Below are 14,644 nucleotides of genomic sequence, written 5' to 3'. Positions count from 1 at the left end.
AATAATCACACCAGGTATCCAGATCCAAAATCCGCGGAGGGATCCGAATCAGGAGGAGCAATTACACGAGAATGCATACGGTGGACATGTAAAATCTGGACCCGATTCGGTAACTCGAATAATTCAAGCCCTTTTCGTGTCCGATTTTCTCCCACACAATGTAGCCTTTGTAGATCAGCGGAATATAACGACTGAATTATTCGGGTTACCGATTCGGTTCCAGATTTGACTTCCCTGCCGTTTGCGGCCTCGTATAATTGCTCCTCGGGATTCGAATCCTTCCGCGGATTTCAGATTTGGATACCCGGTGTAACAATTGTCTCAAGCAAACTACTGCAACACATTAGTTTAGAATGTCTTTATTTTGAAGCATACAATGAATGTTAAAAATTGTAATGTAAAAAAACAACATGATTTTCAAAAGACTTTCTTAAATTCTTTTATTTTGTGTTGGTTCATACCATAAAAAAACCTATGAGCAAGCGAAGTAAAAAACTATGGCCTAAAGTCAGATAACTTCACAAAAGCTCAAAAGTTTATGAACAGAGACCACAATGCCCATTTAGCAGCTAAGTATGTCGATTTGCATGTTGATGAAAAATAAGAGTATATTAAATCATAAGCGCATTGAATGCTCTTTCTAAACAAAATACATAGATTTCGAGAGTGATCCGACTAGCCCTAAGCATAATACATTTTCTCGAAATAGACAATTTTCAACAACTAATTGTTTAGCGCATTGGTCTAGGCATTGTCTTGGGACTTTCAATACTAATATGAAAATTAATATAATTAAAACTAAAATTATGCATTGTTTTTAATGAAAGAAAAACATATTTACAAAAGTAATAACCCGTAAAAAATCAATTATTATTTGAACTGTTGAAGTCATCACGATTATTGCGCTTAAGTGTTAATTTATTCTGTTAAATTTCTTGAAAAACTCTGCTTATACATATACTGTAATATATACAATCATCGAGGTTGGTAAGTGATAATTTAGGTCCCATAAATTTGATCCGGTATTCTCTTTGTATGTAATATTAAGAGGAAAATGGCAGCATTGGTCATTCGTTTTTAATAATACTACTCGCTATACTTTCCTTGACAGTTGAAAAAAATATCCAAATGGATCAGTCTGATTGAACGACGTCACACTCGCCCCCAATTCTAAAATAATTTGCCCCCACTAAATCAATGAAAACTAGCCCCACCTGAAATATATCACAGTTACGATAGTTTATGAAATCTTTCCACACACTCGACATCACTTTCAAAATTACCCCCATTTAAAAAAAACACAGCTTCCCAGTCTAATATTATATTGAATGCAAGTTAAATGTTGCCTCATTTCAGAGGACAATAGAGAATTTGTTGAATTAAATCCTTTTCACAAAGAATAACATATCAGATGTAGTCATGGAAATCAAGCTGATACATTTGCAAAATAATGGAAACAAGCATTCTGAGAGTATTGCATGGCAATACATAGTCCCCTACCGCTTAAGAATTAATTGTACTGGAACAAAATGCTAACTTGTTCTGTAACTTGACATGGTATAAACTATATAACAAAAAAAAATAAACAAATATCAATATCTTCAAGCATGACAAAAAAAAATATGTGGAAAACTGATTATCTAAGTTCAAGAACCATAACTCTGCACAAAATCCTCAGACCGGAACAAAATTCAAGCTTGATCTGAAACTTTTCATGATAAAACTATATACCAATTATTAAATCAATAATTTCAAGCATGTCAAAAAAAAGTGTGGAAAACTAAAAATTTGAGTGAATTTTCCAAGTCTAAGGACCATAACTCTGCACAAAATCTTCAAACCGAAACAAAATACGAACTTGGTCTGTAACTTGTCATGATAGAACTATATACCAATTATAAAATCAATATCTTCAAGAATGAAAAAAAAAGAGCAGAAAACTGATTATTTGAGTGAATAAGTCCAAGGACCATAACTCTGCACAAAATCATCGGACCGGAACATCATTCAAACTTGATCTAAAACTATATACCAATTATCAAATCTATATCTTCAAGCATGAGAAAAAAAAAGAGTGGAAAACTGATTTGCCGAACTGACGGATGGACAGACAGACGGAGTGAAAACCTAAAGTCCCCTTCCGAAGTCGGTGGGGGACTAAAAAGAAAGCAAACATGAATCCAGAACCATGTTAGATATTTTTGTTTAAATTTTAAAATATAGAATTGTACATTATTATTTGTAATTGGAATCGATCTTTGCTAAAAGCAAAGTTCATTAAAACAAAGTTCAGGACACCATTATGACTTTTTATGATGAAATGTGACACAGTATGATGATAATATTATATAATAAGAGATATTCAGTGAATATCATGGAGATAACAACTAAGAGAATAAACTTTTCAAGGGTCAACAACAATACATGAAGAAAGGTAGATAACTCCAGGACAACAAAAATCGTCCCTTGCATGACATGTGAGACTTTAAAAGATTTTGGACTAATATAGTCATGCAGGAACGATAAGTTCAAATTCATAAATGTTACAAAGTAAAACTTTGCCTTATGCACCAAAAAGTTTATTCAATTAAAACTTTCTATGGGTCACATTAATCTTATGTTAATAATCTTAGTTTAGCTTACTTGGAGCAAAACGTTTTCTTTTAACCTGCTTTACACATATTTAAAACGAACTGCATTAAACGAAATTCAAGATGTCACATTTGTCTTAATGTATAAAGCTGAATCTTTTTTAATCAATACTTTGCGCACGGTTCCTCTGAACATTTTACCCTTCTTCCTCTTCCTCTTCCTCATCAAAGTCCTGTTCTTCTGAAGTTGCATCCTGATACTGTTGGTATTCAGAAATTAAATCGTTCATATTCGACTCAGCCTCGGTAAATTCCATCTCATCCATCCCTTCACCAGTATACCAATGAAGAAAAGCTTTACGGCGAAACATGGCTGTAAACTGCTCAGAGATTCGCTTGAATATTTCTTGAATTGCTGTACTGTTACCTATAAAAGTAGCCGACATTTTCAAGCCTCTTGGTGGAATGTCACAAACAGCCGTTTTGACATTATTTGGAATCCATTCTACAAAATATGAACTGTTTTTGTTCTGGACATTTAGCATTTGCTCGTCAACCTCTTTCATTGACATTCTCCCTCTAAAAATACAAGCAACAGTCAAATATCTTCCATGGCGAGGATCACATGCCACCATCATGTTCTTTGAATCAAACATCTGCTGTGTCAGTTCCGGTACAGAAAGTGCCCGATACTGTTGACTGCCACGTGATGTTAAAGGTGCAAACCCTGGCATGAAGAAATGAAGACGAGGAAACGGAACCATATTAACGGCTAATTTCCTCAAATCTGCATTTAATTGTCCAGGAAATCTAAGACATGTTGTTATGCCCGACATTGCAGCGGAAACAATGTGATTCAAATCGCCATATGTAGGTGTGGTCAACTTCAATGTTCTGAAACAGATGTCGTAGAGAGCCTCATTGTCGATACAGAAAGTCTCGTCAGTGTTTTCAACAAGCTGATGAACAGATAAGGTTGCATTGTATGGCTCAACAACCGTGTCAGAAACCTTGTAAAAAGATAATTTTACAAAAATTATTAAGTGCTTTAAAATATTATGAAACTGGTGAATCAATCAATATTTTAAAACATACCAATCAATTTTCATACGTGCATCTACTTACACAAGGTCCCAGAGGAAGAAAGAAATGAACCAGAGATCTTCTTTTCCATGCAAATTTCAGGTCAGTAAACATATTAACGTGCCAGTCTTAAGTTGGGGATCATCCGTCAGTGGTTGTCTTTTTTCATACCTTATTTTTTTGTCATTCATGTCATTTGAATAATATGTAGTCAAAAGCTAATTTTTTGTTAGTCTGTTAGATTTATTAACTTTTCGGGACAATTGAAAGCATAACATATGTAAACCTTTAAATGATCATGATTTTCGGTTTCTTGTACATTTTTCAATAAATACTAAAAATTTATAAAATCTGTCATAAATCATGTTTTAGACTATCTTCAGGTGTTCAGGTCCCAAAAACAAAACAAAATTGACGTATCGCTTATGAAAGGTTAAACGTGGATTCTGGTCATGTCTTACCCACCATATCTGGATGACATATGCCCAATAGCTGGAAATACATAATAGTTCCATTTCCAGAGATTTTATCTAGAGACCTAGATTCAGGAGATATTTCAAACTAGATAGCTGACATTTGTTAAGAATGCTTAATCCAAGTTCCAATCTGACATGATCACAAAAAGCAGCATCTCCATTTACTAAATTAATATCCTTAAATAACAAATAAAATAAATAAATGTTTTATTTTATTCAAAGTAATTGTTGATAAGTCTCTTTTCGAGTAACAAGAGATGTGCCTTGTTTAAAAGTTAAGTGTCTTACTTTTGTAGATATTATTCATGTAGAATGTAGATATTATTCATGTAGAATGTTATCTAAATGAAGCAGTATAAAATTAAACATCACAACTTTGGATAACTCAGATTGAATTGTCTCCCTTTGTATATAAAGTGTTGGACTGTATAAACTTTTTACTTCAAGTTATATAAAGAGTAATATTTCATAAATTTGGATTTACATTAGATTGAAATGTAAGTGTTCTTCATCTGAGATTGTAGCAAGTCTCAGATTTAATTCGGTCTGACTTCAAAAACTCTTTTTTTTTTTATTTAAAGGCAAAGACATATAAACATGTACTTTAATAGGTAAATGTAACACATTAGACATATAAACATGTACTTTAATAGGTAAATGTAACACATTAGACATATATTTATTTTACCTTTGGAGATGGCGTTACGGAGTAAGTGATCATTATCCTGTCTGGGTATTCTTCCCGGATTTTATTGATCAACAGTGTTCCCATGCCAGATCCTGTTCCTCCACCCAGAGAATGTGTCAACTGGAACCCTTGAAGACAATCACATGTTTCTGACTCTTTTCGGACAACATCCACAACACTTTCTACCAGTTCCGCTCCTTCCGTGTAATGACCTTTGGCCCAGTTGTTTCCAGCACCAGACTGACCAAATATGAAGTTGTCAGGTCTAAATAGTTGCCCAAATGGACCCGATCGCACAGAATCCATGGTACCTGGTTCCAAATCAACAAGTACTGCTCTAGGAACATATCTGTTTCCTATAATTGTATAGATGTAAATGTATGTTAAACTTTATAGATTTTACCTTGGTGGCATTTTGAGTCAGATATGTTTTGTTATCTGGGACTATTACAATATCATCATCATAATTTTCAAGTACATTAAATGAATTTGCATTTTGTATTTTCTAACTCCACTAATTAACTTACATGTATCTGCAGTTGATGTATATAACAATGTAAAATAATGAACTTAATTCTTTCGAATTTTACTCTAGCAAAATTGGAACAAGCAGAGATATAATACATATAATATTGTATTATATGTCTCTGGTACAATTTAAAATAACATTGTTATACATTCAAGGTACGATCATGTCTTCTGATGAATCTCTACTAATGAATCGATGTCATTCGAGGTATATCTACCAGGCAGATTTAAATCTGATATTGCTCTGTCTGACAGGTAACACTATACACCTTATCACTATTTAGTCCAATCAAGGAAAAAACAGTTACTTGGACAACTTCCTGTTGAGGGAAAGCAGAACCAATAAAGGTCATAAGCATTGAGCTAAGGGAGGGAAAAGTTTGGAAGGTGGACAATTTAAAATTTTGATAGTTTTAGAGACTCAATCAATTCATTATTGTTAAAAGACAAATTAAAGCCATTGAAAATACTTTGTTGTATGTGTTTACGATGGCTCAAACATGTCTCTATGAAAAAATGTATGGCCCCTGATAGCTTCAACTGGTTTGAAAAGTTGTGTAATTTTAGAACTTATCCAGATAAGGTGTACAGTGGCGGGTCCAGAAATTTTCATAAGGAGGGCCGGGCCCACTGACTGTTAAAAAGGGGCCCGCTCCAGTCATAGTTCAGTGAATCCCTTTATAATCAAACAAATTTTTCCCACAAAAAGGGGGGGGGGGCCCAGGCACTCTGGCCCCCTTAAATCCTCCTCTTGTGTATTCTTCTACTATGTTTTTACCATTTCATCTTATGTTTTTTCCTTCCTTTTGATTTTTTCTTATTGCCATTATTGTTTAGAAATATATTGTATATATATTATATAAATTTATAGATTCTAATTGATAGATCATATATTAATGTATTAGCCCAAGATGAATATTGTTGTTAACATTGTGAATGGAAAGTTTCTTATTTAAAGTTATCAAGCACAATTCTACCTCCTTTTCACTTAATTATAATACATTTATCTGTCATTTGATTGATTTTAAATCAAGGGCTAATGACTTGAAGCCATACATATATGATCAATATTAAAACGTACAACATGAAGAAAATATCACATACCATTTGCTTCGCAGAAGTAAACACTGATTCTCTCAAGTTGTAGATCAGAGTCGCCATGATATTCTCCAGTTGGATCTATGCCATGCTCATCTGAAACGACTTCCCAGAACTAAAGAGAAAAAATATTAAATAAATTGTGGAGCTTTTTTATTGACAAAGTTTCTTTCCGACCATTCATCTTTTGTAAGGGTGTATTGGATTTTTCTCGGGACCATATTTGTTTTTCAACTTTACTTTAATAAAAACAAATCTAAGTCTTTAGATCTCTTACTTGGACAAATAAGAAAATTCATCAATTGGAAAGAGAGATAAATCCTATAAATTCGATTTATTTTGATTCTGAATTTGAACATGTGACTCACCTGATTGTTAAAGTTGAACATGTGACTCACCTGATTGTTAAAGTTGAACATGTAAATCCCCTGACCATTCTGACTGTTATATTTGGACATGTGAATCCCATGACTGTTATATTTTAACATGTGAATCCCCTGACTGTTATATGTCCTGTTTTTTGCATGTTCTTCGCATTTTCATGATTTTTTTGCCTTTTACTTTGAGCATAAAATTCAAATTTAGCAAACTCATTTTGGATTAAATGGAAAAACAAAGGGGAACAACACTTTATAAATTTCATGAGTCTGATGTACTTAAGTCTTTTCTGGACAAAAAAATTACTTATTATTTTTTTTAAATCTAAATACAATTATATTGCACCATAGGCTGGTTTTAATGTTACCTTGTCTACAGCATTTGACAGGCTATCCCTGCTAGAAAAGTTTTTTACCAAACAATCAGGGAAATTGTTGAGCATCAACGATATATCGTTAGTTGAACATTCTATCTTTCATTTATACAAAATTATTTCATTGAAAATAATCTGATTTTCTTGTACATATTTTGTTTATTTGTTGACTAATTTTAACCTTTGATCACACCATGATATAGTATTCATTTTCCAAAAAAAGTAGGATTTCATTTTTTTAATTTGACTGAAGTCGCTTAATTGGTACTAAAGATATAGGCACGAGGGTCACTTCATTTGCTACTTAATCAGTCGCCTGACATGTGGGAAAACGCCACCATCGCCAGTCTTATCGAACTATCGTGGAACAGTTGGTCCATAAAGTACGGCGGTAAGCGTAAGGTCAATTGTTTCAAAAAAGTAAGATAACTGAATGAACATAGTCAATAAGCTTTCTTTTAAAACCGAAAGACATCTGTTTATGCTCGTGTAATTAATTTATGTCATCTAAAGTCTAAAGTCCAAATTTGAAACTAAACAGAAAGAGAAACTACATTATTTTTCATAGAAAATGACACGACGAAGTTACATTCGGCACACCTTGGCAGCGGAATCAGCCGAGGTTGACCGATTATATGATGTTCTTATGATGGTTGTATGGTGTATTTATACTGCTCGAGACTGCATCATCTACAACATTGTTATGCCAATGTTTTCATCCTCTTCATAAGTGGATCGATTGTAGAAAAGGTTCTTCTTACCACTGTCGTAATCTTCTTTTTTCAGCCGGTTTCACTCGTTTGCTTTTAGCCGCTTTTTAGCCGGTAACGTGATTTGGTTAACACAGCTTATTCCGAAGCTCGAACAAATGAAGCAGACCTAAAAACAAAAACAAAAAACAAACTAGACAAAGATGATGCCCCCGCCACATGCATGAATATAATTTCAAAAATATTTGAATTGGCAAACATTAATGTTGAAGTACTTATATTTGAAATGGCAGTGTCAGTCCATATTTTAGGATAATGAGTCTTAATGCATGCTGTTAAACAAAAGTTTTTCAAATTTGGCCGAAGGTTAAAAAAGATGTTTATGATACAAAAATGTACATGGTCATTGCAATAACTAAGCAGTAAAAACAAGGTGGACTATCTGATGTCATTTTTGTCCATTATTTTGAACTTTTTTTACCATTGTTCCCTTTTTTGTAAACCTTATGCAAACCCTCTATTATGTGTGATCATGTATTGCAGTATCTATGTGTTATGTTCAAAATTTTATATAATTTTTTTAAGATGGCATAAGAATACTTGCCATAAGACTAAAAAATCGAGATATGTGCACTCTCATGTCAGAATAAATTCAATTTTTGTGTCATCAGCAAATTAATCAAATATCAATATATTTAAATAACCACCCCGTATCAAGTATCAAGTTGTATAGCCGCTATAGCCCATCATATATTTATTATATATTAATAATATATATGTGATGTCAATACTACTTTTAGTTAAAAGAACTTTTACCTTTTATCAAAAAACTATGAAATATTGACTGTCTAAAAAGAATTGTTTATTATCTTCGGTTTAATAACACAAATGCATATTTACATGTACTGTTATTGTTTACCTAAGACCTTCCAATATTGAAGTAGCAGTGGTTTACACGGGTATGATTTCCATCTTAATATTTTAAGCCTGTTCAATGCACATGTTGCAACCAGATGCTCCGCAGGGCGTAGCTTTATACGACCGCAGAGGTCAAACCCTGAACGGTTGGGGCAAGTATGGACACAACATTCAAGCTGGATTCAGCTCTAATTTTGGATTGTGATTTAATAGTTGACACAGCATAGGTTTCTGACACAGAATGAATGTGTTCTAATGAACTTAAAATTTTTGTTTTCTCTTAGAGCAATTCACTATGCTGTTGAATATTAATCCTCTCTAAAAAATGTTTGAAGAAAATATCTTTTTATTTATGAAATTTCAAATGAAAAAAATTGAACCCAATTTTTTAATCACATCCCCCTTTCCCTTATTCCAAAACTAATCTCAATTAAAATATTCTAATGGAGTTTGCAACAATAACTACTCACTTAAATACATCATGAAATATTAAGATGTAAAAAATGCTTGTTATCACTGAATGGTAAAGATTATTTAAATTTATCAGTTGGTAGTAAAAAGTGAATATACATTGTATATTGTATATAACAAAGATTTAAGTTGATTCTGGACAAAGAAAGATAACTCCAATTAAAAAAAAATCTTGCAATAAGATATTTCTTGCTTACTATTCTGGACAAAGAAAGATAACTCTAATTAAATTTTTTTTGGCTATTTCACAATATTGTGAAATTAGATATTTCTTGCCATTGCACAATACTGTGCAATTGAAAAGACTTGCTATTGCACAATACTTAATATAACAATTTTAGATTCTGATTTGGACCAACTTGAAAACTGGGCCCATAATCAAAAATCTAAGTACATGTTTAGATTCAGCATATCAATGAGGCCCAAGAATTTAATTTTTGTTAAAATCAAACTTAGTTTAATTTTGGACCCTTTGGACCTTAATGTAGGCCAATTTGAAAACGGGACCAAAAATGAAGAATCTACATACACAGTTAGATTTGGCATACCAAAGAACCCCATTTATTCAATTTTTGATGAAATCAAATAAAGTTTAATTTTGGACCCATATTTGGACCAACTTGAAAACTGGGCCAATAATCAAGAATCTAAGTACATTTTTAGATTCAACATATCAAAGAACCCAACCGATTCATTTTTTGTCAAAATCAAACTAAGTTTAATTTTGGACCCTTTGGACCTTAATGTAGACCAATTTGAAAACATGACCAAAAGTTAAGAATCTACATACACAGTTAGATTCGGCATATCAAAGAACCCCAATTATTCAATTTTGATGAAATCAAACAAAGTTTAATTTTGGACCCTTTGGGCCCCTTTTTCCTAAACTGTTGGGACCAAAACTCCCAAAATCAATACCAACCTTCCTTTTATGGTCATAAACCTTGTGTTTAAATTTCATAGATTTCTATTTACTTATACTAACGTTATGGTGTGAAAACCAAGAAAAATGCTTATTTGGGTCCCTTTTTGGCCCCTTATTCCTAAACTGTTGGGACCGACACTCCCAAAATCAATACCAATCTTCCTTTTGTGGTCATAAACATTGTGTTTAAATTTCATTGATTTGTATTTACTTAAACTAAAGTTATTGTGCAAAAACCAAGAATAATGCTTATTTGGGCCCTTTTTTGGCCCCTAATTCCTAAACTGTTGAAACCAAAACTCCCAAAATCAATCCCAACCTTTCTTTTGTGGTCATAAACCTTGTGTCAAAATATCATAGATTTCTATTTACTTAAACTAAAGTTATAGTGCGAAAACCAAGAAAATGCTTATTTGGGCCCTTTTTGGCCCCTAATTCCTAAAATGTTGGGACCAAAACTCCCAAAATCAATACCAACCTTCATTTTGTGGTCATAAACCTTGTGTTTAAATTTCAAAGATTTCTATTCTCTTTTACTAAAGTTAGAGTGCGAAAACTAAAAGTATTCGGACGACGACGACGACGCCAACGTGATAGCAATATACGACGAAAAAATTTTCAAAATTTGCGGTCGTATAAAAAGCAGAAATTTCAGCATTGTAAATCTGGGGTTAATAAAATCTAAAATTTGGTTTGCAGTCAGAGTTTCCAGTATTAATATATTTAATATATCTATAATAAGTTTTTTGGGGGGTTTCCATTCCATGAATGCATGTGCAAATTTAGTTTCTGATTTTTTTTCTTGTCTCCATATACATAAATTCAAACTCAATTTTAATTTTGAACTATAATAAACTATAGGATTTAAGCAAGGTTTACAATTGTTGGTATGACATGTTTAAGTTTTAAATGTCACTAAAATTTTTGATGATCCATTGACTCGGATGTCTTTACAGATGTTGCCATTTTTGTCAATATCATCTATACATAAAAACACAGCCACTTGTCTCAGGAAATACTATTAAAGGGACGTAACTCAAGAACAATAAAAGTGACGCTACCCAAATTTGTACTTGATCTGAGTTTTGTGGTAATAAGTCTTGTGTAATAATGTTTGGTTGGGGCAAACTTAAGTTATTGAATGGAAACTAAAAATTTTGCAATTTTTCAATTTATAAAGGGGCATAACTCTAGAACAGTTAAAGTGACTCCACTTAAATTCAAACTTGATCTGTGTTTTGTGGTAATAAGCATTGTGTATAAGTTTCATAACATTTGGTTGAGGCAAACTTAAGAAAGAGAAAGAAACTAAAAATTTTGTAATTTTTCCATTTATAAAGGAACATAACTCTAAAACGGTTAGAGTGACTCTACCAAAATTCAAACTTGATTTGTATTTTGTGGTAATAAGCATTGTGTACAAGTTTCATAACATTTGGCTGAGGCAAACTCAAGTTAGAGAACAGAGACCAATTTTAGGACGTACCTACGTTCGTACAGATGGACAAGGATAAAACTTAATGCCCCCTCTCTGATACGGCGGGGGCATAAAAAAAATATTCACAAAAACAGAAAGCGCCTGTATTTTAAAAGGCAGAGAAAAAGTGTATTTTCTTATTGAATTGCCATGTCTTGAAAACTCGTCTACATAATTTTGTTTTATAATGATATGCTTTTGCTATGGGCATTTTCGTTTCTATACAAATTACAATACAATACAAATTTGGTATTGTCATGTAAATCTAAAAAGATTGGTGAAATAATTAACTAATGTATATGAAAATAAAGGGGGGGGGTCACTGGATTTGTTTTTGTTTTGTAAATCGATTTATTTTGAGTGGTGTATGAAAAATGCGATTGTGCAGCGTATTATTATTATTGCAGAAGAATAGGCTCGTGGCTTGACAGTTAAAATTTTAAAAAGAGGTGCTCCACTATATCAGTGTGTGTGTGTAACTTGATGTAATATATGTTTAGGTATGTACAGTAAATATTGACAATAAAATCAACATGTTAGTACAATACATGTATATGGTGCAGAAAATTATTTGATTTTTAATATACCTGGTAGATACAGGAGTGCTTTAGTAAAATTAAGATGTGGTGTAGCACCCATCAGAATTGAAACATAACTGTACTGATGTCAGACGTTGAAGATGAAAATCATTTTTTGTTCAACTGACCTGTATATTCAGATTTTCGTCATCATGGTCATGTTGTTTTTAAATTAATCATGCTAGTATTGGTGATGAGAATTTTTTTTAAGGTAATCTGATAATGAAAAATTGATATTTCTTTTTACAAATGAGAATATGGTATTTTATCATGTTTATGCTGCCAAAATCTACAATGAAATTTTATTAAAACGAAAATGTATTATATATACTCGTGATAATGACTTGTAATTTGTATAATATTTATAATTTAAGAAAAAAATGTTTTTTAATCTCTCACAAGAGACCTTATCAATTTTTACTTGGGGAAAGGGGGGGGGGGAGGGGGGGCTGGTCAAAATGTAAGGGGGATTAAGTTTTTTTTATGTAAATGGAAAAGGGGGTTCAAATTTTTTTTTTTAATTCAAAGTGGGGGGATCAATTTTGTCTCTGAAACATTTGTGAACTTTTGAATCAAGTATATCCTACATGTCATGTGTGTCAAAGGTAAATGATTTGTATGTTAAAATTGTGGCATATTTAATAAAGGGGGGGGGCACATTTTTTAAAATGTTTTTCAGGGTGGGTCAAGAAAATTTTATATGTTTGATTTCAAAACGACTCTTAATATAGTGGCTCTTGTTGTTAACTTGTGTTTTACCATAGGTATTACATCTATGGTTTTACTATATGCTGTATATTTTATAAGTAACAAGTGGTTAGACCACATGGATGAAACTTTAATAAATAAGTATTTGTCTTGTCTTGTCTACAAATAATGAAGAATTTATCATGTTTATATTCATTGATATTCATTGATATTCAAAGAAATTGCTACAATCCAGACAAGTGCTCGTTTTTAAAATTTAACGTTTAGTGACATATTAATAATGTGAGTGCTCAATCATTTATCAATGAATAAATTCACAAAAGAACTTCATAAAAACAACCCTTTCTTTATGATCCTTTATTTACCAAGTCATCTTATTTATAAAAAAAAGTTTTCATTACATTATTGTATATATAAATCAATAATCATCTGATTCAATAATATCGGTCCTTCCTATGCTTACCCTAGTTATAACCAGTTGGATGTGACGAGTAATGTATTATATTTATAAACCATTGTCAAGGTTATTTAGATTGAAAAATCATCTACGTATTACAAAAATCGGCCATTTTAGTCATGATATTAAGAAAACATGTGCCCGCCCTTTGTTGTATTAAAATTTAAATAATTGGGAGCGCTGCCAAGTGATTCAGAAGAAGTCACTAGAATGTTTTAAAACCCTTCCCGGCAAATAATTTAAAATTCTATGCAACGTAAATGCATGTTTTAAATATTATGTTATTTTTGCCGGTTAATTCTCTTCAAATTGTACGAATTTCAATGGATTAATTTGGACAAAAATAGATCATTATAATTAAATAATTACCTTGGAACCGATTTGATTTCCACACTGTCCTGCTTGTATGTGAACTATTTCCCTCATTATTTCATGTGCTTCTTACAATAAGAAATTATACTAATAATAAATATGTGATGACGAATTTCTACTGCAACGGCTGTCTGTACACAAGTTCAAGGGCGAATAACTGGGTGATTAACTAGTAAAGTAAAAATAAAAGCACTTTCGCTATTCTTAGACCATGGACAATTAAAAAGGATGAATTGCTTGAATCTGATATCCGGAACAAGAATAAGAATAATATTTATTGTATCAATTAACAGCATGACATGTATAACAATACACTATTATTTGTAACATAAAAACACATTTTTTTTTACATTGAAATGAAATGTTAATGTTCATTTAGATATAAAGTTACATATATTTCTTTATTTTATAAAAAAAAAAAAAACGTATACACATTTAATTCCAGACAGGACGTCATTACAATAATCATCGATATTACTTAAAATTGATTTACGTTTCGTCTAACATCTAGACATTCAATAACATAATTCCCAAATATTTTAGGGGGTCAGACCCATAATCCGACAGTCCTATAATCGGTTCATTCAACCTATGCCAACATTTTGAAATTTAGGTATGAAATTGTATGAAAAATTGTTGGCATAGGCTGAACAATTTTTCACAGATTAAGTGTTATAAAAACATAAATTAATTAGGGGCTAATCAATCTACAACAAGTTTAAATCTAGCGTTAAAGTATACTCAATTATACCATTCCTTTTACAAGTACTATAGCTAGTGAAAATGTAAGTTATTGTGTGTGTGTGTTGATGA

General features: G+C 31.9%; 1 protein-coding gene across 4 annotated transcripts; it reads right to left on the bottom strand.

The window, feature by feature from the left end:
- Positions 1–343: 343 nt before the first annotated feature.
- LOC134682599 (tubulin beta chain-like) lies at positions 344–13,999 on the bottom strand. 4 transcript variants are annotated; one of them, XM_063541780.1, is made up of 5 exons: positions 13,829–13,992; positions 6,863–8,094; positions 6,471–6,579; positions 4,839–5,194; positions 344–3,601 (listed from the first exon to the last, which is right to left on the bottom strand). In XM_063541780.1, the coding sequence occupies exons 2-5, from the start codon at positions 6,950–6,952 to the stop codon at positions 2,789–2,791; spliced, it is 1,368 nt and encodes a 455-aa protein (XP_063397850.1). In that variant the 5' UTR covers positions 6,953–8,094; positions 13,829–13,992; the 3' UTR covers positions 344–2,788. The 4 variants fall into 4 exon arrangements, with proteins under 4 accessions (XP_063397850.1, XP_063397851.1, XP_063397853.1 ...); XM_063541781.1 differs by having other exon boundaries at positions 7,210–8,094; XM_063541783.1 differs by having other exon boundaries at positions 7,977–8,094.
- Between the last annotated feature and the right edge of the window lie 645 nt (positions 14,000–14,644).

The sequence above is a fragment of the Mytilus trossulus genome, chromosome 1 (assembly GCF_036588685.1).
Source record: "Mytilus trossulus isolate FHL-02 chromosome 1, PNRI_Mtr1.1.1.hap1, whole genome shotgun sequence".
NCBI lineage: Eukaryota > Metazoa > Mollusca > Bivalvia > Mytilida > Mytilidae > Mytilus > Mytilus trossulus.
This window is presented reverse-complemented; position numbering and strand designations above follow the sequence as displayed.